The sequence below is a fragment of the Rattus norvegicus genome, chromosome 13, assembly GCF_036323735.1.
Source record: "Rattus norvegicus strain BN/NHsdMcwi chromosome 13, GRCr8, whole genome shotgun sequence".
Classification (NCBI taxonomy): domain Eukaryota; kingdom Metazoa; phylum Chordata; class Mammalia; order Rodentia; family Muridae; genus Rattus; species Rattus norvegicus.
In genome coordinates this window covers 70,644,831-70,671,869 of record NC_086031.1, presented here as the reverse complement: position 1 = coordinate 70,671,869, position 27,039 = coordinate 70,644,831, and the positions used below count along the sequence as shown (strand labels likewise).

Below are 27,039 nucleotides of genomic sequence, written 5' to 3'. Positions count from 1 at the left end.
TCTAGTTTCTCTCCTCACCTGCCCCAAGTCCATCCATAAAATTTGTTCTGTTCCCCCTCACAGGGAGATTCATGTATTTCCCCCTAACCTCTCTGAGTGTATGGATTGTAGGTTAGTTACTATTTATTTAGCAGCTAATATTCACATATAAGACAATAACATATTTATCTTTCTGGGTCTGGGTTACCTCACACCAGACGATTGTTTTTCATTCATTTGCCTCCAAGTTTCCAGATGTCTTTTTTTTTTCTTTTTTTCGGAGCCGGGGACCGAACCCAGGGCCTTGCACTTGCTAGGCAAGTGCCCTACCACTGAGCTAAATCCCCAACCCCCCCGATATCATTTTTTAAACAGCTGAGTAGTATTCCATTGTGTAAATGAACCACATTTTCTTTATCCATTCTACTGTTGAAGGACATCTAGGCTGTTTCCAGTTTTTGACTATTATGACTAGAGCAGCAGTGAACATGGTTGAGCAAGTGTCCTTGTGGGATGAAGTGTCCTTTAGGTGTATGCCCAAGGGTGGTATAGCTGGGTCTTGAGGTAGCTCCAGTTTCAACTTCCTGAAAAACTGCCACACTGATTTCCATAGTGGCTGTACAAGTTTGCGCTCCTCCCAGCAGTGGATGAATGGCTACCCTTATTTCATATCCTCCCAGCATGAGCTGTCACTTGTGCTATTCATCTTAGCCATTCTGACAGGTGTAAGACTGAATCTCAACATTGTTTTGATTTCCATTTCCTGATGGCTAAAGATGTCGAACATTTCTTTAAGTGTTTCTTGGTCATTTGAGATTCCTCTTTTGAGAATTCTCTGTTTAGATTTGTACCCCATTTTTAAATTTGAGTATTTGGTGTTTTGATAGCTAGTGTCTTCAGTTCTTTATGTATATACTGTATATAATGTATATAATATGCATATGTAATTTTTATGTATATATATTATGTATATGTATATATTATATATTTGTATGTATACATTTTTATGTATATATTATCATATATATCTATATATACATATATACATACATACATGATTTTTTGTTCCCTATTGGATGTGGAGTTGGTGAAAATCTTTTTCCATAATGTAGGCTGCTGCTTTGCCTGAATGACACTTTCCTTTTGCCTTTTGCCTTTTCAGCTATGAGGTTCTATGTATTAATTATTGTTCTTACTGCCTGGACTGTCGGTGTTCTGTTCAGGAACTTTTCTCCTGTGCCAATGAATTCAAGGCTACTTCCCTTTTTTTTTCTCCTATCTGGTTCAGTGTATCTGGTTTTATGTTGAGATCTTCAATCCATTTGGAGTTAGGTTTTGTGTAGGGTCTATTTGCATTCTTCTGCATGCCTACACCCAGTTTTACTGGCACCATTTTTTGGAGATGCTATCTTTTTTTCCACTGTATATTTCTGGCTTCTTTATCAAAGATGAGTGTTCATAGGATGAGTGTGGATTTATGTCTGTATCTTCAATTCTATTACTTTGTTCAATGTGTCTGTTTCTATGTTAATAATATGAGATTTTATTTCTATAGCTCTGTAGTATAATTTGAGATCAGGAACATCCAGCAGTTCTCTTATTCAGGACTGTTTTCGCAATCCTGGGTTTTTTTCATGTCCATGTGAAGTTGATAATTGTCCTTTTAAGGTCTGTGAAGAATTGTGTTGGAATTTTGTTGGGGATTGCATTGACTCTGTAGATTGCTTTTGGTAGGATGGCTCTCTTCACCATGTTAATCCTACTGATCCATGAGCATGGGAGATCTTGGCATCTTCTGATATCCTCTTCAATTTCTACTTCAGGGACTTGAAGTTGTTATCATTCAAGTCTTTACTTGCTTGATTAAAGTTACCAACCGAGACATTTTTACATTGTTTGAGGCCATTGTGAAAGATGTTTTCTGTGATTTTTTTTCCTCAGTCCTTTGACATTTGCATACAGGGGAGTGACTTATTATTATGAGTAATTTTGTATTCATCTAGCTACTTTGCTGAAAGTATTTATCAGCTGTGGGATTTCCCAATGAAATGTTTGGAGTTACTTATGTGTACCATCACATTATCTGCAAACAAAGCTACATTGACTTCCCCCTTTCCTATTTGAAGCCCCTCATCTCCTTTAGTTGTCATATTGCTGTAAATTGCCTTTATTATGGTTAGGTGTGTCCCTTGTAGTCCTAATCTCTGTAGAAGTTTAATCTTGAGAGGGTACTGGGTTTTGTCAAAGGCTTTTTCTGAATCTAATGAGATGATCATGTCCGTCCGTCCTTTCTTTCTTTCCTTCTTTCTTTCCTTCCTTCCTTCTTTCTTTCTTTCTTTCTTTCTTTCTTTCTTTCTTTCTTTCTTTCTTTCTTTCTGTTTATCTGTTCGCTTACACTTACCTATTTACATAGTTAAACCATCCCTGGATCTCTGGGACAAACCCTACTTGATTATGGTGGATGATCTTTTTGATGTGTTTTAGGATTTGGTTTGCAAGTGTTTTATTGAGTATTTTTGCATGTGTGTTCATAAGGAAAATTGGTATGTAATTCTCTTTCTTTGTTGGGTCTTTACATAGTTTGAATATCAGGGTAATTGTGACTTCCTAAAATGAACTTGGCAATGTTCCTTCTGTTTTTTCTTTTGTGGAGTAATTTGAAGAATATGTGGAGAGCTCTTGGTGCTGCTTCCTAGGAATTTGACATTTGTCACTGGGCTTGGACAAGGATGTGGGCTCAGATAAGAATATCAGAAACAGTGAGCGTGGGGCTTCGTTTACTGCTTTGCTGAGTGAATACCTTATGGGATCTCCTTGTTTCCTTCTTTGCTTGATTACTTTGTCTTTGATCTAAGAACTGACTATGTTTTTTGGATGTGCCTAGAATGATATAAAAACAGACCGGGTAAAGATAAAGCTGCTTCAGCCTCAGCACTGGCTGGAGTCATGTTATAATTTTGTCTGATTGCTTTTTTCTTTTTCTCTCCTCCCTCCCTTGAGACCCAGTTGACTGAGCTGTCTTGGTCAGAAATATTGCTGATAAATTTTTCTTTGAGAGTTTGGTAGAATTCTACGCTAACACCGTCTGGCCCTGACCTTTTTTTTTTTTTTTTGGTTAGGAGACTACAACCACACTTGATTTTTACTAGTGGTTATAGGTCTGTTTACATTGTCTGATCTTGATCTATTCAGATAAGTAGTGCCTATGAAACATTATCCATCTCTTTTAGGTTTTCCGGGTTGGTAGAGTACAGGTTTTAAAGTATGTACTTATGCCTCTCTGTGTTCCGTCGTATGTCCCCCTCTCATTTCTGATTTTGTTAATTTGAATATTCTCTGTCTTTCAGTTTGGATAAGTCTGTTCAGTTTGTTTTTCCTCAAAGAACCAAGTCTTTGTTTAATCGATCCTTTGTACTCTCTCTTACTGATTTTTGCCCGGAGTTTGATTTCTTGCCGTCCACTCCATCTGGCTGTGATTACTTTCTGTTGTTGTCATTCTAGGGCATTCGGTGTGATGGTAAGTTGCTAGTATGAAATCTCTTTAGGTTTTTTGTTTTGTATTAATGAAGGCACTTAGTGCTATGAAGTTGCCTCTTAGAACTGCTTTCATTGTGACATAAGTTTGAGTATGCTGTGTATTCATTGTCATTGAATTTTAGAAAATCCTTAATTTCTTTATTTCATTCAGTGGAGAATTGTTCAGTTTCAATGAGTTTGTAAGCGTCAGTTGTTTCTGTTATTGATATCCAGCTTTAATCCATGATGGTCTAGCAGGCCTCAGTAAGTTATTTCAATTTTCTTTTATCTGTTGAGACTTACTTTGTGTCCAAGTAAGTGTCCAAGTTTTGGAGAAAGTTCCATGAGGTGCAGAGAAGGCATATTCTTTTGTGTTTGGGTGACACATTCTGTAAACTTTTGTTAGGTCCATTTGGTTTGTAATGTTTGTTCACTCCAGTATTTCTCGGTTCAGTTTTGTCTGGATGACCTGCCCATTGGTGAGAGTGGAGTAATGAAGTCACCCACTGAGTGTGAGTGGGTTATTATGTGATTTAAGCTGTAGTAGCTTTTTGTATTTTTATTTTTTAAATGAACTTGGGCGCCTTGTGTTTGTGGGGCTTAAGAGTTAAGAATTGAAATGGCCTTTTGGTGGGGTTTTCCTTTAATAACTGTGTAGTGTCCTGCCCTATCTCTCTTGATGACTTTTCATTTGACATCTATTTTGTTAGATAGTAAAGGGCTATACTGGCTCACATTTAGGACCATTTGCTTGGAATATCTTTTTCTAATTATTTACTCTGAAGTAATGTCTATCCTTGATGTTGAGGTATATTTCTTAGGTATAGCGGAAGAATTGATCCTATTATTATTATTTTTTTTTTGGTTCTTTTTTTCGGAGCTGGGGACCAAACCCAGGGCCTTGCACTTCCTAGGTAAGCGCTCTACCACTGAGCTAAATCCCCAACCCCTGATCCTATTATTGAATCCATTCTGTTAGTCATTTTATTGGGGGAATTGAGACCATTGATATTGGGAGATATCAATGAGCAGTGTTTATTGATTCCTGTTATTTTGTATGTGTTTGTATGTGTGTGAGAGAGATTATTTATTCCCTTTTGTTTTCATGGGAGTAGTTAACCTTAATAGATTGGAGTTTTTTTCCTTCTAGCATCTCATATAGTGCTCAGTTTGTAGATAAATATTGTTTAAATTTGGCTTTATTGTGGAATGTCATATTTTTTTTTCTGTTTATGGTGATTGAAAGTTTTGCTGGGTATAATAGTCTTGGCTGACATCTATGGTCCCATAGAGTATGTAGCACATCTATCCAGGCCCCTCTAACTTTGAGTCTCCATTGAGAAATCAGGTATAACTCTAATAGGTCTGCTTTTATATGTTACTTGGTCTTTTTTTCTTGCAGGTTTTTATAGTGTTGTTGTTGTGTTCATTTAGTGTTTTGATTAGTATGTGCTAAAGGGACTTTCTTTTCTGGTTCAATCTGTTTGGTGTTCTATGCTTCTTATACCTTTATAGGCATCTCCTTTAGGTAAGAAAAAGTTTCATCTGTGATTATGTTGAAATATTTTCTGGGCTTTTGAGCTCAGATTCTTTTTCTTCTCCTATTCCTATTATTCTTATCTTTGGTCTTTTCATAGTGTCCCAGATTTCCTGGGTATTTTGTGTCATTAAAAAGATTTAACTTTTTCTTTGACTAATGTATCCATTTCTTCTTTTGTGTGTCTTTAACACCTGAAATTCCCTCTTTCATCTATTATATTCTGTTGGTGAAACTTGCCTCTGAAGTTCTTGTTCAAATTCCTAATTTGTTTTCAGAATTTTCTCAGCTTAGGTTTTCTTCATGTCTTGTTTATGCATTTCTATCCATTTTTTTTGTGCTTTTCTGGGTTTCTTTCTGGGTTGTATTAGTGTCCTCTTAAGGACCTCTGTCAGCTTCATACAGGTGGTTCTAGCATCTTTTTGTGTGCTTCAGCTATGTTGGACTGTTCAGGCCTGCTGTGGTAGGATAGCTAGGCTCTAGAGGAGACATGCTGGCCTGGCTGTTACTGTAGTCTTGTATATTGGGTTCTAGGCATTTGGGATTGGGATGATTCAGGTCTAGGTGCTGATTTCTGTGTTTGTCTTTGTTGGGTTTTGCTTCTTGGTTTCTGTTTTCCTCTCTGGATTTTTGGAGAGTGTGATGCCTGTGTGTTGCTCAGTAGGATATCTTATTGGGAGGTGACACTTAGGAACGGGGATAGAGTAGGAGTCTGAAGGGGTTCACCAGATCTGCTTCTTTTTTCTTCTTGGAATGGGGGTGACAGTGAAGATAGGTCACCCCAGAGGATCAGCTAAAGCACTGGGCATGAGAACAGAGGGTTGAATCTAGGAGAACAGAAGGAGAGGGGAAAGTCTACAGACAGCCTACCTGCTTTCCTGGCAGGAGTGAACTGGGTTAGCAGGAATTGCCTGAAGGAGTTGGGGGCTGGGATAAAGCAACAAGTTAGGAGAGAGGTTAGGAGGGGAAACTCTGTGTGATCCATAGGAGATGTGGGCAGAGGGGGAAGGGAGGCTGCAGCAGACTCTCTGTTGCAGAGTTAGTGATGATGCTAGGGGATTGGCTCTGGAGAAGTGGGAATGGTGAATTCTTCAGTTAGCTTACCTGTTTATCTAGCCTGTTCAGCCTCTGCATTCACAGGGAATGCCTACTGGTATTGGAGGCTGGGATACAGGGATAAGTTGGAGAAAGGATAGTTGTGGAGAAGATCCCCATGATGAGGTCAGAAAGGAAAGGGAGGCCACCATTTTCCTGCTACAGAGCTGGGGTTGAGACTTGGAGTGGTGGTGCTGACATTCTTGTATTATTTAATTTTTTTGAGTCTCTATTTCTAGTGTATTTGAATATATGTTGCTTTATCTCACAGAAGCCTGCTTTTTTCCCAACTGAATTCATCAGTATGTTATGTAGTAGCTAATTATTCATTCTTCTTAAAAAAAAATACAAAGTATAGAATTTTGACATTAACCATCACAGAAACACAAATCAAACCACAATAAGATGCTACTTTGTAGATCCATACCAGTGGCTTTAGTGAAAAAAGGCAGACGATAGTATCAGTAAGAAATTAAAACCTATGTGTACTGATGAGAATACAAAATGGTGCTGCTGCTTTAGAAAATAGTTCTTACAGTTTATAGTTCTTACAGTTACACACACAGTTAGTTACCATGACCCAGCAATTGATTCTTATACGTAGTACCCATTGAAAACATTTCCACACAACTTGTATAAGAATATTTATAGCAGCATTATTAATAATAGAAAAAAGTAGAAACAGGCCATGTGACTATGTGAATGGATAAATAAAATGTAGTGTCCATTCAGAGAACTATGTTGACCCTGATACATGATGTTAGACCCTTGAAAAACTACAAACTACAATAGCCTAAACATAAATGATGTCATGTTGAAAGATTTCACTTATGAAATATCTAGACTAGGCAGGTGCATGTGGACAGAGAGTAGCTGAGTAGTCTCAGTGGTGGGCAGGTCTAATGGGCATCAACTGATAATAGGGACCGAGTTCCTTTCTTTGGTGATGAAGTACACTGGAATTAGATAGCAGTGATAGTTATGAAACTTAGAACATATTTTTAAACACCTAATTGTATGCTTATGAGTGAATTTCAGGACTGGTGAGATGGTACACTGACCTGATGACCTGAGTGTGACCCTCAGGATCCATACGGTGGAGGGAGAGAACCAAGTCCTGCAAGTTACCCTCTGCTCCCACCCCCAAATAATTAAATACTTAAATAAATAAAATGATATTTTTATCGTGAATTTTTTGTTGTCTTTAAAAGTTATATCTGACCTAAAACAACCAATCTTTGAAAGCATCTTGTTGGTGTGTATCAGGTTTCAACCCTTCAGAGACGAAGATTCGCACTCCTGATGGAAAAGTGTGGCAAGAGGCGGAGTTTCAGAGCATGAGCAGAGAGCTGTACCACGACTTAGCACTTCAGTTCGCAGGTGAGAGCGGAGCTTTCTGTGTCTTGCTTATTTTTCTTGCATGCCATAACATACAGTATTACACACGAAACTCTCACCAAACTCGAGATGCTGTCCCTTTCCAACTGTGTTGTATACTAGAGTAGTAATGGTTTAAGTGATGAGACCCTCTTAAGCTCTCAGCTCTCCTCTAGAGTTAAAATTAGCCTCCATGGCTCATGATACAGAAATGAGGCTATTTTTAAAGCTTGGGTACTTTTAAAGTCAGGACAGACTAATTTTATGGAAGCATAGAGTTAGTTGTGGCTTGCATCTCTTAGGCCTCAGATGTCTTTAAAGTGGCCAGTAATTTCAGCCAGCATTTGCAGAAATCCAAGTGTTACAGGAAGGGAAGACATGTTAGAGAATTATAACCAAGAGGAACCGGTGGAAGATCTGAAGATAGGACAGTGAGAATAGTAATGGTCTAGTAAGCACTACTGTCTAGTCAGGCGCTAAGCGAGGTCGATGCTGGTGCTTCCTCTTGTGTTTGCTTTTTAAACTGTTGAGGAATTGAAAACTGAAATAATAATTTCCCTAGGATTGTATAAAGAATTAAAATCAAGATTCAAAATCAACTGTTTAATCCCCAAATCTGACAGCTAAGATTTTGCTATTTTTTTCTTTCTTTCTTTTTGGGGGGGGGCATTAAACTTCATTTTCTTCATTTTATTAAACACCGTGTACAGGCTACTCTTATCATGTGGAAAGAAAGTTTCATGTCGTAGTTATGAACAGATATTTTAGAATCAGCTTAAAAGTTCATGTTCTAGCTTTGCTGTTCATTAGCTACACAGGAAGCTTACATAACCTTTATCTTTGGTGTCCTGTCTTAAAAAGAAGTGACAGCAACTGCACATCACAGGACAGTGTCATACCTGGTAGAGGATATTATGTCAGGGACTGCTTAAAAGGTTATTCTGTTACTCTCTACCTGTCTCTTTTTATGGTGGGCAAACTTCTTAACCTCTGCCTGTGCTTTGGTTATATTCGCCTCTGTGTCTGTAAGTATATTTCTCCATCTTGCTTTCATGCTTTTGTATCAGGCTTTCCCTCTCTGCCCAGTCACACCCACTAACACACCGTTGGACACATTTTTCACAGCAGTCATCATCATACAATGAGGCTCCGTCTCCAGTGTTCCCCTTCTGTTCAGAGCAAAACTGTAGAATGTTTCTTTATGCTAATGGTTTCCCCTTATGTTTGTTTGTTTTGTTTTTTGTTTGAGGTTTTCTGGTATCAAGATCATTAATGGCATTCATTTTGCATATAAAGTGTCGGATCTCCATTTGTTGTGCTGATTGCTTGATACTGTTAACTACCCCTTCCTTGAAAGTCTTCACTTTGCATTCTAGAAGCATTGGTTTTTCTCTTAAATCTACCTGTTCCTTATTCTTTTCTTCTTCACCCCTACCCTGTCATTGTCCCTCTCTTCTTGCTTATTTATCCAAAAAGACGTACTAGGAAAACATATGTATTCTTAACACCTGAAATAGTTCTTGTGCAAATATTCCTAATATCTATGTGTCTAGTCGAGCTCTCCTCCCTGGATTCAAACTCTTAACAACCTGCTAACTATACACCTCCTGTGAGTGTGTGGCTATCTCAGGCTAACTGGCTAAGATGGAGACTACTCAGTGTGGTTGTGACACAATCCCTCAATCTTGCTACTCCAGTTGTCAGTCTGGAAGACCCACAGTCTAGGTCATCGTTGAATCTGTTTTTCTTTCATATTTTCTCTTCGGCTGTCTCAGTTTATCTGTTTAATACCAGTTCTTTGTTGCTGTTGACGAAGGTGGTGCATTTACCACTTTTGTCATTATTCCCTAAATCAAGGCACCGTGGATCTTTGGCTTTAATTCACCAGTCTTCTCTCACAGGTCTCCTTACTGCTAACTCTTAATGAGTCTCTTCTCAGCACAGTTCCAGAATAAGCTTGTTAAAGTCTTGTTTACATTCTGTCACTCCTTCCTTTGCTCTGATGTTCTGCAACCTTCTATTTTACTGTTGAGTGAGACAGGAAAACCTGTAGCACCTTTTCCTCAGCTGGCTCTCCTTTAGATCCACAACCCCAATTCCTGCTGTTCTCCTCTCTGCTCACTGTGTCCACAGCAGAGGCCTTGCTGATTCTTAGATGCTGTGTGCTCCTGCCTTAGAGCCCCTTACTCAGACTTCTCTACTCTGCTTATACTGCAGACCTCCAGGTGTATTTTAAATTTCATTATTTATACTTGTCATTTAGAACTTCTATGGTTAGTATATTTATGTTTTGTGAAGTTTTTATGTTGAAATTTTTAAATAAAATGGTAATCTAAGAAAATGCTCACCTGAAATTGCCAGCATGCAGTGATTTGCAAGCAGCTGCTAGAGCTTCTTCCCATTCTGGAGAGGAGGTAGATTTCTCACGAGTTTTCTTGACATGACAACAACCAACATCAACAACAGAACAGAGCTGGTACCTACAGTGGAGTGGTGGTAACCTTTAAACCTTCTGTGGGGGGACGACATTGATAGTTTGTGGGTCATAGGAATAGCTTCAGTGAAAGTTTTTTTCTCATAGTTCTAAGGCCACCAAAGGATGCTTGGAACTGAAGTGTATGGAATCCTACTTATATTTTGTGCTTCTTGTACATACCTGTGACAATGCTTAATTTATAAACTAGGTATAAAAGATGAATTAGCCATACATCTCATCAAACCCAGCATACATTTTTTTCCATTAAGTTGGCAAATGTGACTTTGATTGATTTCACAGGTGCACTGTCCAGCATCTTTCTGGTATGACTTCACTGCTGGTGTCACTGTCCTTGAGCTCTGGAGCCTTAAAGAGTTTGCTCAGTGATGTCACCAAAGAGACAGTCTAGTAGCAGAGGTGGCTATTTGTATCTAATAGGTGGGAGCCTAAGGTACGGACACTCTAGACAGGTCTGCCCAGTCTGGCCGTCTAGGGCCAGACAGCAAAAGATACTGTCATGCTCTTCAGAGTGATGCACACTTTATATCATGAATTGTTTATGTCTGGAAGATTTCCACTTAATGTTTTCAGATCGCAGTTGGCCTTGGGTAACTAAAGCTGCAGAAATGGGGTGCTGATGTACCCCTGTCTCTTCATTGAGGAATGTAGATGCTGAATGGGAGTCATAATGGTGGCTGTTCATATTTATGTGTTTCAGATGATACCTCTGTAAAAGAGAAGCCTGTTGAAAAAAGTAAAGAGAAAAAAGTGGTCAAACCAGTACGAAAAATCCAAAAAGTGACACAGTTGTCAAATCCAGAATGCAAAACAGGTTTGTTTTCAGTATTTTGTTCAGTTTAAAGTTGGATATTATGGAAATGGAATCTGTATAGATATAAATATGTTACCAGATGTTCTCATTGTTAGGAATGTATGAAAATTCAGTCTGTTGTAATTCATTATTATTATATGCATCTATTTTGTTTTGCTATAGTTGACAGTACTAACTGTCCATATTTAGAATGTATAGTTTGAAAGGTCACTTACATGTATATATCTATAACACGTTGTTCACTGTATTAGTACTCTTGTGAAGATATTCCTGACAAAGCCTGCTAAAGGAAGCAAGGCTCTTGTGGCTCAGTTTTGGGGTGCAGTGAACAGAGGTTGGAAAGGCAGTGGCAGGACGGGGTGGGTGGCCATATTTAATCCTCAGTCAGGTAGCAGAGGAGAGGAAGGCTGCAGCAGCCTCTCTCTCTCCTTTTCATTCAACCTGGGACCTCACCTCATAGAATGACATCCACATCTAGGGTAGGTTTCTCTTCCTCTGCTAAACCAATCTGGAAACATCCTCATAGCAGAATATCAGAGGCATGTTTCCATGGTGATTATAAATCATATTTAGTTTATATTAAAGATTAATATCAGATTCATTGTATGTTTAAGATTGCAAATGCATGACCTCAAGAGTTTTTTTTCTAGTATTTTAATAGAAACACAGCAAATTAAAATAATGAATTTTTTCTACGAGTGGTCATTTTCTGTAAGGTCATGATTGCCTTTAAGATATATCAGAATGCCAGTCTTCCTTGCCAGTAGTGGTTAAGCTAAACAAAAAATAGGTTAAACTAGGAAAATAAGAGATTTCTGCTTCCATAGAAATGCTAACATTGATTCATATTGTCAACCTTGATTCATATTGTGTGACTATATTGTAGTTAACATTATTTCTTTGGCACATGAGTCAGTTTTAGTATGATTTGTTTCCTCATATGTAGAAAGATAGATCAGTAGTATTTGTCTCACAGGATTGTTGTGAGAGCTATAAGCACGAATACTAGAAACTACTTCAGGATAGTACTTCATACATGACGCGAGTTCCAATTCCTAGCTATCCTGAAGTGTTCTATTCAGCAAGTAACTTTTGGCCATGAAGGCGAGAGACAGTTTGAGAACTTGTCACCTTGAGTTTCAGGAGACTGAATCAACACACTTGCTCACTGTCCAGACGTTTTCCAGCAGTGGCTATGTGTGCGGCAGTGTGATGTCCTAAGCTTAGGTAATGACAGTGACTAGCAAGACAAAAGTTAGAAGCAGTGTGACAGCCTGGTAGGAGACCACAGGGTCTCTGGGAAACAGCAGGGTGATGAGCTGCGTGTTCTGACCATGCCCTTGTCCTTCTGGTTATGCATGTCATTAGGATGATAGTACGTTTTCTGATTAACTTCAGATGCAGTAATAGAGTGATACAACACACACACACATGCACATGAGTACACACCTACATGTATGTATACATGTATACACACACTTTAAGCAGAACATATTTATAATGTAGTTTGTAATTAGTATATTTATTAGACCCATATTTCCATTTAGACTATTATAACTTCTTTAAAAGGAACTCTCAATAGTGTCTTTCATATAAAAATAGGACAGTATGCTAGAAAACTGGAAAAATATGAGAAAACAAAACTATTCATTTTTGAAACAAACAAAAAGTACTAATATTAGTTTGAGTATTTCTAAATAGTATTTAAAATTTTTTATATTTATTATGTCTATATAGTATTTTAAAGTCATAGTAGTATAATTTTAATCATAGTATACCTAAAAATTCTTTGTCCATATACAATTTTAATTTTTTTTAACTTTTAAAATTCATTTGTTTTTGAGAAGGGTCTTACTTTATAGCTTTCATTAACTGGGAACTTGCTATGTAGACCAGGTTTGAACTCCCTGAGGCTCTCCTACTAGTGACTTGAAATTTCACGAGTCATGGTGGCAGGAGGAGAGAGCCGGGCTGACTGCCCCACGTTGTTCTCTGATTGCCTCCTGTGTGCTGTAGCACACTCTCCCCACCCCCAAAAGTGAATAGAACATTTTTAAAAGATTTGAACAAACTGTTAACCAATTTTGAAGGCTTAGAGTTAGAAATAAATTGTAAAACTTTTATTTATTCTAATTGTATCTATGTGTCTGGGTATTATTTCTACATATATGCCTGTGTACCGTATGTGCACATTATTGCCCACAGAGGACAAAGAGGGCATTGGACCTCTTGGGACTAGAGTTGAGGATGGCTGTGAGCCTGCATGAGGGCGCTGGGAATCAGAGCCAGGCCCTCCGGGAGAGCAGCCGGTGCTCTTAACTGCTGAACCCTCTCTGGCCCCTAAAAATGCACTTTTAATGACAGACCTTTTGAGCTTAGCAGAAGATAAATGTGAAATTAATTATAGAACCTATATTACTGAGTAAATACACTTTTTAGAGATTAAAATGAAGTTTTAAATTGAGTGCAATATGTATTTTAGGTGGTAGTCGTTTGATAAGTACGTCGTCTTGGCGAGATGGACAGAAGTTAGTAAAGAGGATTCTGGGACCTGCACCTACGATGGAGCAGAGGGCGCGAAGGCCCGCGTCGAGCGACGGAAGAGGGAGAGGAAGAGGGGCGACCGGTGAGAGGATACGGCTGAAACCGGTTCAAACCGAGGCTGCCTGCCTATGTACTCGGTGCAAATGTGCTGGGGAATACTTCAGATTTTGCTTTAAAATTCTTATTGTAGCTCAGAAAAGCAGAAATGTTCTGTTGAACTTGGGTAGGTCTAGAGAAAAGTTATTTTCTCAGAGGTATAGTCAGTCATAGCTAAATTTGTTTTACGATCCAGGACTCTCCCTTTTTTTTTTTTTCCTTTTCTTTTTTTTCCGGAGCTGGGGACTGAGCCCAGGGCCTTGCGCTTGCTAGGCAAGCGCTCTACCACTGAGCTAAATCCCCAGCCCCGATCCAGGACTCTCTTAAATTTGACTTTCAAATTCTTTCTACATTGACTGCTATTTAACAATGGCGTGGGTATTTCAGGAGAGTTTTCAGTGCATGAAGCACTTGCTGTGCAAGTGTGAAGACCAGAGTTCAGATCCCCAGTAACCGCCCTGTAATTCCTGCCTCAGAAGGGGCTTCCTAGAGGAAGCTGGCTAGCAAGACTGCTGTATAAGTGAGCCCTGAGTATGGGTCTCTGTGACTGAGGCAGAAGAATCATGATTTCTGACACTAACCGCAGGCTTCCACATGCACATACCTCCCTCCATATGCAGGCATCTCCACATACTTGTATGCCCACACATATAAGATACATAACACACACACACGTGTACACATAAATATACACTCAGAGACACACATATACACACGTACACACACATACATATACACATACTACACACACATACACACACACATATACACACATATACACATACACACATACACACACACACACACACACACACACACACACACACACACACGAAGAAGGGAAAAGTAACTAGTTATGTTTTCCATAAACACTCACCTTGGTAAATGAAATATAAAATCTCCACAGCCAGTTTCTTTTTCAGCAGTGAAATTTTGCCCCAGTTAATTTAGTTCCTGGAGTCCATTAAGCAAGAAATGTAATCAACTCTGATTTAATATATTGCAGTCAATATGAACCTTGCATTTCTTTTTCTTTATTTCTTTTGTCTTGCAAGCGAACTTATGCATATTCTCAGTCTAAAAATTAAGCCTTGTCAGCAAATGGTAGATGATAAAATGGTTGTTTGCATATATAATGTGTTGTTGTGTTCTGACGTTCATTGAGAGTCACGAGGCTCGGCTCCTCGCCAGCAGATAGTGTTGTCTAGGAAGTAGCCAGTTTTTAATATCTAGGACTTTACGCCGTAGGCCACAGTCCCTGGCTACTTGAAAGAATATATTTATACTAATAGAATGGAACACTATATATTTCTTATACTTCTCACTGAGGGTTTTTTCTTTTCTCTTAAAGATGGGTAAAATACCAAATAGTCTTTTAAAGTATTTTTGAGATTTGTTTTATAGATATTATATTATTAAGATGTGATATGTAAGAGGTCAATTTTAATCTTTTTATATCAATAGAAATCTAAACTTTCAGAAATTCTCTGGTGAACTCATCTAAATATGGTGTCATTTAATTGAAGATGAGTCAGTGTTGTATGAAATTTTTTTCTTTTTTTCTTTTTCTTTTATTAGATATATTTCTTTACTTACATTTCAAATGGTATTCCCTTTCGTGGTTTCCTGTCCATAAGCCCCCATCCCCACCCCTCCCCCATATGGGTGTTCCCTTTATCTACTCCCTTTACCCCCTTCCCCCACATTCCTCTGCACTGGGGTCCAACCTTGGCAGGACCAAGGGCTTCCCCTTCCCCTGGTGCCCCAACAAGGCTATTCTCTGCTACATATGCAGTTGGAGCCCTGGGTCAGTCCATGTACAGTCTTTCCGTAGTGGTTTAGTCCCTGGAAGATCTGGTTGGTTGACATTGTTGTTCTTTTGGGGTTGCAAGCTCCTTCAACTCTTTCAGTCCTCCCTCTAATTCCCCCCAAGGACATCCCATTCTCAGTTCAGTGGTTTGCTGCTAACATTGACCTCTGTATTTGTTTGAAATTTTTAGGGGAAAAAAAATCCAGTGTTTTTAGTGTCTTTATTGTTGTGTTTGGTTCTGCTTGATTTTTCTTTTTAAAAACTTCATTATTTTACTTGTGTAAGTGTTTGGTCTGCATATGTGTCTGTACACCACATGTGTGCCTTATCTTAGAACCGGATGTTGGCTCACCTGAAACTGTAGTTACAGACAGTTGGGAGCCCCCATGTGTGTGCTGAGGACCAAACCCAGTCCTCTGCAAGACCAACTGTTTCTCTTAACCACTGAGCCTTCTCTCCAGAACCAAGTCTATCTTTTTCATAGCATTTAAAATTATGCCTTTCCTAAAGTTTTGTAAGGAGATTTCCTGATTAGATTTTGTGTAGCTTGAAGGCAGAATCTTACAGAGAGTCCAGGCTGGCTTCAAACTTACTGTGTAGCCAAGGAAATTTATGAACTTCTGATCCTCCTGCCTCTGTCCCCTGAGTGTTTTGATTATATCCTGGCACCATACTTGGATCTCTTTTCATCATCTTTCTCCTCTCTTCCTCTCCTTCAGTTTAGATGGTTTCTAAAAAGTTTATTTTTTTTTTGAAAAAAAATTTTGAAGAGAGAAAAAATAAATATGCATGTGTAAGGTAAATGGTAATGTTACATATTCCTATCAATTATGTTTGCTTTTTTGCAGAAATACTAAAAGATGTATTATAAAAAGAGTATAGTTTATATGAAGGTCTTCCTGATATAAAAGGGAGTTTACCCTCACAACATTCTTTACACTGTTATAGGATATTTGTATCCATGTTTAAAATAAAGAAAAATTCCTTAATTTTCTTATTTGTGCAGTAAATCTTAGGAATGAATCTGCAGTTATAACTAAAAGTCTGTGCATTGCAGGGGGCCATATTGGAAGAGCAGAATCGGACCCCAAGTTGGATGTTTCACATAAGCAGCTTCCACGAAGCTCAGAACGCTCAAGAAGTAGAGCTTGGTCTGAAAATAATGTAGTGAAGTCAGCTCTGTCCCTCCCAGACAATAAGCAGGAGGAAAATGCTGCCTTAAACAAGGACTTTTTGCCAGTTGAAATTCGTGGGATCCTTGATGACTTACAGCTAGATTCTTCAGCTCAAACCGTGAGGCAGGAGGTTGGAGAGGTACAGAATCAGAAGTCAGTGGCCTCTGTACAAGCGCCTAGGAGTCACAGCCCTGTGAAAAGAAAGCCTGACAAAATAACGGCGAATGAGGATCCACCTGTGATTTCCAAGAAGCGCCACTACGACACAGATGAGGTGCGACAGTACATTGTTAGACAGCAGGAGGAGAGGAGGAGGAGGCAACATGAAGAGAAGAAGGCTCAGAAGGAGGCTACGGAGCAGAAGAACAAACGATTACAGGAGCTCTACCGGAAACAGAAAGAAGCCTTCACTAAAGCAAAACCCGTGCCTCCTTCTGATCCATCCACCTCTAGACGGCTCCAGGAGACGTACTCCAAATTGCTGCTAGAGAAGACGTTGCTTGAAGAGCCAGCCCGGCAGCATGCTACACCGGAGACACAGGTACTAGTAGTTTGGAAACACAAAGTGGGGTAATCCATAGTGAGGAAAAGCTTGCTTCCTATACAGAACTGTTGAAAGATTATCTATCCTACGTAGGACTTAGACATGCTCAGACACTTACAAACAGCGATCAAGACCTTCCATGAGATTTACTGCAGGCAAAGAGAAACAAGGAAGTGCAGAAAGTTAAAGCTGAAGAGCTTACAGTATTGGTCACCATCGATCTCTTTTCTGCTATATTTTTGCTTTGTTTTCATTGTAGTACATAGTGCTCCACCAAGTTATGTCAATGAAGTAGTTTGGGGTTTAGTATTGAAGTGAGGGCATATTCTTGTGCTAATGTTTTTAAGACTGATAATTGAGTGTGTCTTAGGTATTACATACTGTTTTAAGAACTTTACTTAAGGTTTAAACATCAGTAAATACAGCCTCAAAGGGTTATTTATATTCTTTTTTACTTATGAGATGAAAAGACCTGAGTTTATAAAGGATACTATTGCTAATATTAATGTCTGTTTATTTTTTGTCTGTTGCTATGATAAAACACACTGACAAAAGCAATGTAAAGGAGAATGTATTTTTTCTGGCTTGTTAAGGGAATAATTTATCATGTAGGGGATATCAGGGTGGCAGGAGCTTGAAGCAGCTGGTCACATCACATTTGTAATCAGAAAGCAAACAGGAATGGACCCATGCTGCAGCTAAGCTGCCTTTCTTCATTTAAGTAGTCCAGGATTCTACTCAGGGAATGGTGCCACCCACAGTGGACAGGTCTTCCCACCTCTTAACTCAGTCAAGATGCCTAGAGGACCATGTGAGGTTTTGATGTTAATTGTAGTGGTTGGTTTTTTTTTTTTTTTTTTTTTTTTTTGGTTCTTTTTTTTGGAGCTGGGGACCGAACCCAGGGCCTTGCGCTTCCTAGGCAAGCGCTCTACCACTGAGCTAAATCCCCAACCCCGTAGTGGTTGGTTTTATTTGGTTTTCTGTTGTGCCAGGATCAAACCCACAACCTGATATAATAGAAGTAAACACTCATGTAATGGTTGTTTTAAAGGCAAATTAAATATAAATTGATTTTTTTTTTTGAGGGAGAAAAAGCCTCTCTTTTATGACTTGTTTAAGTTAAAGTGACTTGGTAAGTTTCTTATGTGCTACCTGAAGCCATGTTTGTGATCAGAATCAGATAAATCTGATGCTCTTTTCTTTCAGACCAGACCTGGGTATCAACCATCTGGAGAATCTGATAAAGAAAACAAAGTACAGGAACGTCCCCCAAGTGCGTCTTCCAGTAGTGACCTGTCCCTGTCAGAACCTCCACAACCTCTTGCAAGGTAAAAATATAAAAAGGGAGAATGAAGATGGCCAAGGTCCTTCCCTTTAATGAGAAGACAAGTCACATCTGGTGAATATCTTCATCTAGTAGTGGAACATGGTGTATGGATGTATTCACCATGCTGCATACTAGTTTCTCTTGTCCTTTAATCCAGGGCCAGTGTCACTTCCTTATGCACTCTTGCTCCCTCTAAGCCTAGCATAAAGTTTTGGATGGGTAAGTCACAGTGAAAGCTGTACACGTTCTGAATCGTGCTTATTAATAATAACCATCGGGAGAAGAAAAAAGATGTGAGCCTCCGAGAATGTACAGATACTAGTCAGATCTGGTTCCAATTTGAAGTTAATGCACACAGTCCTTTTTACCCCAAAGGACAATAGCCTTGATAACATTTAAGCTGTTTTATACATGTTTATTTATTTATTTTATGTTTGAGTGTTTAGCCTGCATGTGTGTACATACACCATGGATATGCTTTGTGCCCATGGAGGTCAGAAGAAAGTAAAGGACTCTTGGAACTGGAGTAACTAATGTTTGTCACTTTGTGGGGATGAGAATCAAACCTGGGTCCTCTGCAAGAGCAAGAAGTGCTTTTTTTTCTTTTTTAAATTTTAATTTCAGTTACACATGTGTGTGTGTGGACATGTGACCGGCCAGAGCGGGTGTCTGCAGAGATACCAGGCTCCTGTAAGCTGCCTGGTAGGGAAGCTGGAGAGGAGCAGGTGCTCTTACCTCAGAGCCGTCTCTCCAGCCCCCAGTGGTACTGATGGCATTTATTGTTTCTTCGTTTCTAGGTCTGGAGCTGATTGAACCCTTTCAGTAAAAAACATTGTTTGGGTGTCCGTTTGGTTCTATTTGCTTTGCTGTACTAGCGTGAAGCCAGTGCCTCGTGCAAGTGGTTCACCACAGAGGCACATCAACAGACCTAAGCACTGTTGTTACTGTGGTTTTACAGAGGAGAGTATTGAAGTCTAGACTTTAATTAAACTTTCTCAAAGTCAAAACATCACTTGTAGAAGTGGGTTTGAACATAGATGAGTGACTTTAAAAGCCAGTACTTTTAACCAGTGCGTGTACTTACTGATAACAAGAGAAATGTATGATTTGTTTAATATCCTAATTATATTTTAAATATAAATCATATTTTATTTATAATATAAAAATTATTATTATGTTCATTTTTATCACGAATACTTTTGTTTAGGTGGTACTGTCCATGCAGTCACTGTCAGACCCACTGTGCTGGTGTCATTTTGCCTTTCCCAGAGTTTTTGATTCTAGATAATGTTATGAAACAAACCAAGCACAAGTTTATTACTTTGCATCTGTTCCTCCACTTCTTCTTCTCTCCCCTTTCTTCCCTTTGAAAATTTTAGATTTTTTTTTCATACTTTAAAACTCTACATTTTATCCAGGAGGTGGAGGCACACACTCCTTTAATCCCAGCCCTCAGGAGTTAGGGGCAGGTGGATCTCTGAGTTCAAGGCCAGCCTGGTTTGTAGAGCGAGTTCAAAATTAACCAACCAAAACAAACAAAAAACCCAAATAAACCAAAAACCAGACAACAGGAAGAAAACCTTAAACTTTAATAAAGTACTATGTATTGTGCGTGCGTGCGTGCGTGTGTGTGTGTGTGTGTGTGTGTGTGTAGCACATACAGTAGTGCACACATGCTGTGGTCAGAAGATTACTTGTACATTCAGTTCCTTCCGTCGTCATTTGAATTCTCCAGGCTGGAACATCAGATGCCATTACCTGCTGAGCCATTTGGTGGGCTCCAGAATTTAGCAATCTCTCTTAGTCTTCCTGTTGCTGTGAAGAGACTCGTGGCAGCCCTTATAAAGGAGAACATTTCACTGGAGCTGGCTTACAGTTTGAGAAATGCAGTCCATTATTGTCATGGTGGGAAGCATGGTGGCACACACACACAGACAGGTTGCTGGAGTTGGTGAAAGTTTTACATCTAGATTAGCAGGCAGTAGGAAGAGAGAGTGACACTGGGCCTACCTTTGACATCTGAGACTTTAAGCTTAGTGGAAGTGACACACTTCCTCTGACAAGGCCACACCTCCTAATAGCGCCACTCCCCAGGAGCCTATAGGGGCTATTTTCATTCAAACCACTACACAATCTTAAGTGTTTCTCTTTTAAGTAATACTATTTTTAAAGGGTTGGATAGAAGTATTGTTCTAAGGAAGCTTGTCTGTAGAGTTTTAAATGGCCATTTGAAAAAAATAAGGCCTCTAATTTGAAGAAAGTTTGCAAAATAGTACAATACCATTTTTGCGAAAATACCACCACAAAACCACAACTATACATAGATAAATGTTAGCAAGGATATAATTGTAAACAAACTACCAAAGATAACATTGGCTTTTTTATTTTTCTCTGAGTAATTTCTCAGCCCTTTTGCTTTTTTTCTGGAAATGTATGTATTTTATTCTTATAATCAGAGAACCTCTTTGCCCCCTTTTAAGTGATGGTTTGCACTAGGGATATAGGTCCATGATAGAATACTTGTCTGGTATGTGCAAAACTCTGAATCAATTACTAACACTGCAAAAGAAGAAAAGTAATAGTATAGATTACAATATTAACTAACATAACTAACATATTGTAATTTCTGTTATCAGAAGAGACTTGATGGAACCTACATGGATGCAGCCTGACAGGTTGAGCCCCAGAGTTCATAGTTCTCAAGCACAGCCCCTTGTTGGAACAACTGAAAATTTACTCTCCCATCTCTTGCATCTCGAGCATGTAGGAATTTTGCACAAGGACTATGAATCTGTTTTACCAGCCAAGAAGAGTCATAATAAGGCTTCAGGACCATTAACTTTCACACCTCAACCATATCTGACCTCACAAGCTCCTCATCCAGATGCCTTGCTAAAACCTAGTACCAGCCAGTATAAGAGTAAACTGGATCGCATTGAAGCCCTGAAGGCGACAGCTGCTTCTCTGTCCAGCAGGATTGAGAGTGAGGCTAAGAAACTAGCGGGGGCCAGCATTAACTATGGGTCTGTGTGGAACACTGAGTGTGATGGGAAGCTAGCAGCTCAAGACAATGGACCTTGGACTAAAGCTATCAGCTCACCTGTGAAAGAGGGCGTTGAAGATGCTTTCTCTGCCCGGATTCAGAAGATGCTGGGAACCTGCATAGCTCATGCAACCTTTGACGATGAGCTTCCTGGTGTAGGCAGCCTTAGTGAATATAAAAAACTTCCTGAGATGATCAGACCCCTGAGTGCCGTATCAAGCTTGAGAGTGAAATCACCTAGTCCTAATCCAGGAGGGCTGCTGGCACAGTTGTGCAGGAAGCAGGCCGATTCTTCTAGCTCTGACATACAAGCCTGTTCTAAAGAAAGAGCCAAAAGATCTCTTTGTTCCAGCATAGACTCAGTCAGTGAAGGGCCTCTTCTCAGTGAAGGGAGTCTCTCTGAGGAAGAGGGACGCCGGGATGCACGGCCCCTTTTGAAGGTAGCAGAAATCTTAAAGGAAAAAGAATTTTGTGCCGGAGAGAGAAATCCTTACGAACCCATCAAAGAGTTTCAGAAAGAAGCTGAGAAATTCTTACCACTTTTTGGGCACATAGGTGGCACACAAAGCAAAGGACCATGGGAAGAACTGGCAAAGGGAAGCCCACACAGCGTCATTAATATTTTTACCAAGTCATATCAGTTATATGGAAAAGGTGAGGAAATAAAGACTTTATATCATATTAAGACAACTATTTCATAATTTTCTTTTTATTGTTGGCTTTTCTTTTTTTAAGTTCAGGGTGTCCCATAGTACTTCAGTCTTTAACACAGCTTTTCTTTCTAGGACGGAGTTAATTCCTTCAGATATATCCCTTCTGTTTTCTCCCTATTATAGGTGAATTCCCCAATGTATGATAACGTAACTTTAGAATTCCTAGGTTATGGATTTTCATTTTATAAATGGAGCAGATTATTTGACAAATGAGTGGTTTCATCTGTTCTTATGTTAACTGGGTGTTACATTGCATTTTCTTAAATTTAATTTAGGCTCTTTAGGCTCTTAAACATCTTGTGATAATTGTATATGTTAATGTTCTCTTTTGTTTAGTTACTTTATCTATATTGGCATTTGCCTATTGCTGTAAAATTTAAAAAATGTTTTCTTTTACCCTGCACTAGATTCGGCACCGCAGTGCCCCAAGTTATCTGTTAGACATCTCAGTCAGCAAAGCATCTCACCCACTGTGCTCCATCCCGTATCACACTGCCAATGGCTACTCTCTGAGCCTGGCAGCAGTCTCTTTACCTGGTTCCCAAGGCAGGTTGCCACCACGCTGGACATACACACCCCCATTCCATGGCAGCCCAATATCTCCAGCCACCATAACTCACCACATGAAAGAACACACAACACAATAACCTCTGATCCAATTGATGATACAATTGCCCACCTAGACATAAAAGCCCTGTACACATCCATCCCTTAAGAATGTTCATAACAACCTGTAAATGTGCAGAGAGCAATCTTAACATCCACCTCCATGTTCTCTTGGCTGCTCTCCCCTCTTATCTCCTCTCACTCCTCTCTTTCCAGTTTCCTTCTCTCTAAAACTTTTCTCCCGCCCATCCTTCCTTCTCGTCCAGTGACAGACCTCGTTCTATCCTGTATAATGACATCATCCTACAGTTGCCTTAGTTAGTCCTTGTCAACTTGACATAAACTAGAGTCCCTCAGGAAGAGGGGACCTCTTTTGAGGTTCACCTAGACCACACTGGTCTGTGAGGCAGTGCCTTGTCTTACTGGTTAAAATGAAAGGCCCAGCCTACTGTAAGTGGTACCACCCTGATGTGGGTAGGCCTAGGCCGTATTAAAAAAAAATTAAAACTAGCAGAACTTGAGCCTGTGAGCAATAGAGCCAGCAGTTAGAGGCTTTCCTCTGGGTTCTTGTCTCTGCTCTGCTTGAGCTCTTCCCTTGTTTTTCTCAGTTATGGATTGGGACCTGGAGATATAAGGTAAAGTAAATCCTTTCCTCTCCCAGCTGTGGTTTTTTTTTTTTAGATTTATTTATTATATATGAGTGCACTATAGCTGTCTTCAGACACCAGGAGAGGGCATCAGATCCCATTACAGATGGTTGTGAGCCACCATGTGGTTGCTGGGATTTGAACTCAGGACCTCTGGAAGAGCAGTCAGTGCTCTTAACCGCTGAGCCCCTCCAAGCTGTTTTTGACTATGGTATTTCTCACAGCAACAGAGAGCAGGAAAAGACAATGTCGTTTTAGGTTTCTTTTCATTTTTAATGCTCTTTCAGTTTCTTTTGTTGAAAGCAAAGTGCTTAAATCATTATTTTTATTATTTTAATATTATTTCATGTATATGAGTGGTTTGCCTGCACTTTTGTCTTGTGTGTGCCTGATGCTAGCAGAGGCCAGAAGAGGGTGTTGAAGCCTCTTGTCCTGGAGTTGTAGATGACTGTGGAGTGCCCTGTGAGGGCACTTCCTCTGGACGAGTGCCACTGCTCTCAACTGCTGAGCCATCACTCCATCCTGACGTTCTTATTTTTTTAATAAGAAAGTTGGTTTTGTTCTTAAATTCTTGTTCTTGTATTATATCTTCATTATACCTATATTGAAATATTTGGAGATAAAATATGCATTTGGGATTTGCTTCAAAATACTCTATAGGATCACAGTAGAAGAGAGGAATAGGTTGTTTAATTGGAACTAGCTTGTTTTTGTATTGGTTGTTGTTGAAGCTAGTAATGGATACATTAATTATTTATTTTCAAATTTTTCCTAAAAAGAAGTGAAGAAAGAAAGACACAGAAGTGCAAGCCTTTAATCTCAGCACTTGGGAGGCAGAGGCAGGTGGATCTCAGAGTTTAAGGCCAGCCTGGTCTACAAAGCAAGTTCCATGACAGCCAGGGCTACACAGAGAAACCCTGTCTTGAAAAAAAAAAAAAAAGCAAATGAAAGTATCTCTTGTTTATGTTAATAACATGAATTTATAGAATGCTTTGCTTATAGTCTAAATTTTATTTTGTTTTTAATCATGCCTCAATTATTATAATATACCTCAATTAATTATTAATTTTTGCAGGGTTTGAAGACAGGGGGACATCGGCATCACGGCCTTTGAATGCCACCACAACTCCACTCAGCAGCGTTTCATATGAAGATGACTTTGTCTCCTCTCCAGGAAGTGGGACACTGACAGAAAAGAAGTCAGCTCTTGAATCTCAGTAAGAATGTGGTAGCCAATAGGCAGACAAGCGAGAGCTCTGGTCAGAGTATAAGCCACCTCTTAGTTGTTGATCTGTGGAAAGGCTGTGTAACGGGTGGATCATGGGCTCCACGCAGGTCCAGGCTCTCTGAGTCGACTTGAGAGCGAAGTGCTCGTTTGGTGAAAATAGTTGTACCTGCTCGCTTCACAGAGTTGTTACAAATGTTCAGTGAAATATACATTTTTCTCTTTTTTTTTTCTTTTAAATTTGAGATATGGTCTCATGTAGCCAAGGATGACCTTAAATTCTTGATCCTCGGGGGTTGGGGATTTAGCTCAGTGGTAGAGCGGCAAGGCCCTGGGTTCGGTCCCCAGCTCCGGGAAAAAAAAAAAGATTCTTGATCCTCCTGCCTCCAATTCTCAAGTGTTCTGGGATTACCTTCATGTGCTGCACACCTGGTGAGTGGATCATAGAATACTGAAAACAGGACCTGGTACATAAGAAAGAGAATACAGGAACTGACGAGATGGCTCAGTGGTTAAGAGCACTGACTGCTCTTCCAGAGGTCCTGAGTTCAAATCCCAGCAACCACATGGTGGCTCACAACCATCTGTAATGGGATCCGATGCCTTCTTCTGGTGTGTCTGAAGACAGCTACAGTGTATTCAACATTAAATAAATAAATCTTTAAAAAAGTTAAAAAAGAAAGAAAGAAAAAAGAAAGAGACTACAGGTTATAAGTCAGTCTGAGTCCGCACAGAGGATAGCATTGGGAAATGGTCTTCAACCTATTAATACTAATACAAAACTGTTTTCTGTGGTAGATTGAGGAAAATCAGGTTGTCATTTAACTTTATGGTCCTAATAATACTTTTTTTAATCAAGAAAATATCAGAAGGTTTGGTATACACTAAACATCTAAGCTTTGAAAAAATGGATTTTAACTACTGGTGATTATTGGGCCTTAATATGCAAGAACTGAAAGGATGAACTTCACATGTATACCTCACTTCTGTTTGTAATAGCCCAGTTTGAGAAGGATTATTCTAGAATGCATTTTTAGATAAGAAATTGAAGAAGTTAAATTATACAAAATCACAAAATAAATTTGACTTTTCTAGAGTTTCTTCCCTAAATTTTATTACCATGTAAATTTATCATTCTCCATAGTCAGTATCTTTTTTACACCCCTATTAAACTATTAGATCTTACAGAAATTAGTTCTGCTAATTTTCTATTAGCCAGAATAGTATGAATATTCATAAAAGTATAGTAAGAGAATTGTAGTTTAAAATTTGAGTCTAAAGAAAAGATTAGACTTTTAAATTAAGGTTTTTAAGGATTTAATTAATATCATCAACCAATATGATTTAATGCGTTTTACTATTAAGTGAAAGTAGAATATATTAAAATTATTGGTCTGTATAAGATTATCAGAGGAAAAATAATTATGCTGTATAAAAGTATAAGTTTAATTATGAGTAGAGATCAAGGCTACAGTCTCCCACTGTCAGCCCACAGTCTCCCACCACCAGCATTGTATTTTTTCTCATACATGTCTGAAACATTTGTTTTTTCCATTTTTTTAAAGATAGGGTTCATGTAGCAAAGGTTAGTCTTGAGCTTCTAATTCTCCTGTTCTCACCGCCTCAGTTTATGTTGTCCTGTAGACCAAACCCAGGACTCCATGCATGCCAGGCAGACACGGCCAGCTGAGCTCCATATCTAGCCTGAAACATATTTTGGTTTCACTTCAATAAACAACTCATCTGAGGTTCTTTTACTGAGCAGTAAACTGAGCCGTAGAGAACCGTAAAATTGATATATACACAGGCCGTTGGATATGTCTGCCACCATTTTGTTTGAGTACCCTTTGTTGTGAGTTTGTTTTACTTTTGGTTTTTGTTTGTTTTTTATTCAAGAGTAGGCTTTGCTTTGGCATCTGATCTAGGTACTCAGAGCTCTTTTGAAACAGAATTCATGATTTTTTTTTTCACTTTTGGGTTTTTCGTTTTGTTTTGTTTTTTTATTAACTCATATTACTTTCTCCTTGACAGAATTGATGGTAGCAACTTAGGCATTCAGGAGGACCATTCTAGCAGAAAGTTTGCCTATGACCTTTCCTCTCTGGATGTTACCTCACAGCATTCCTCAGGAGCTCACTCTGCCGTGTCCACTCGCTCATCTGCTTCGAAAGGAAAGAAGGGGAAAAAGGAAAAGATGGACTGTAAGCAGAATCCCGCCTGATGACCTTTCCCTCCTTCATGGTTATATGGAGTGAACTAAAGTTAGAGTTTGTTCTTTAGTGAGGAGATGAATTTATTTATGATAATGTAATTAGCTTTCATATCTATGAAATATCTTTAATATCTTTTGCTATATAACATCAAACTTTTTAGTATAAATCTTTCAATACAGACAAAATACATAATTAAATATTTAAGTATTTATGGGCACTCATTCAAGAAATATAAATCATATAAACTATGGGAATGGCTTAGTGGGTAAAAAAATTGTATAGCA

General features: G+C 39.0%; 1 protein-coding gene across 4 annotated transcripts in view; it reads left to right on the top strand.

The window, feature by feature from the left end:
- The window catches only part of Cep350 (centrosomal protein 350), a 141,077-nt gene that overhangs the window by 42,804 nt on the left and 71,234 nt on the right, over positions 1–27,039 (top strand). For all 4 annotated transcript variants that reach the window (NM_001427193.1, XM_039091366.2, XM_039091367.2 and 1 more), the window contains exons 7-14: positions 7,394–7,507; positions 10,699–10,812; positions 13,295–13,438; positions 16,320–16,978; positions 18,188–18,309; positions 20,945–22,005; positions 24,393–24,534; positions 26,574–26,743. In NM_001427193.1, coding sequence (NP_001414122.1) covers positions 7,394–7,507; positions 10,699–10,812; positions 13,295–13,438; positions 16,320–16,978; positions 18,188–18,309; positions 20,945–22,005; positions 24,393–24,534; positions 26,574–26,743 — 2,526 coding nt within the window. The remainder of the gene's footprint in view (positions 1–7,393; positions 7,508–10,698; positions 10,813–13,294; positions 13,439–16,319; positions 16,979–18,187; positions 18,310–20,944; positions 22,006–24,392; positions 24,535–26,573; positions 26,744–27,039) is intronic.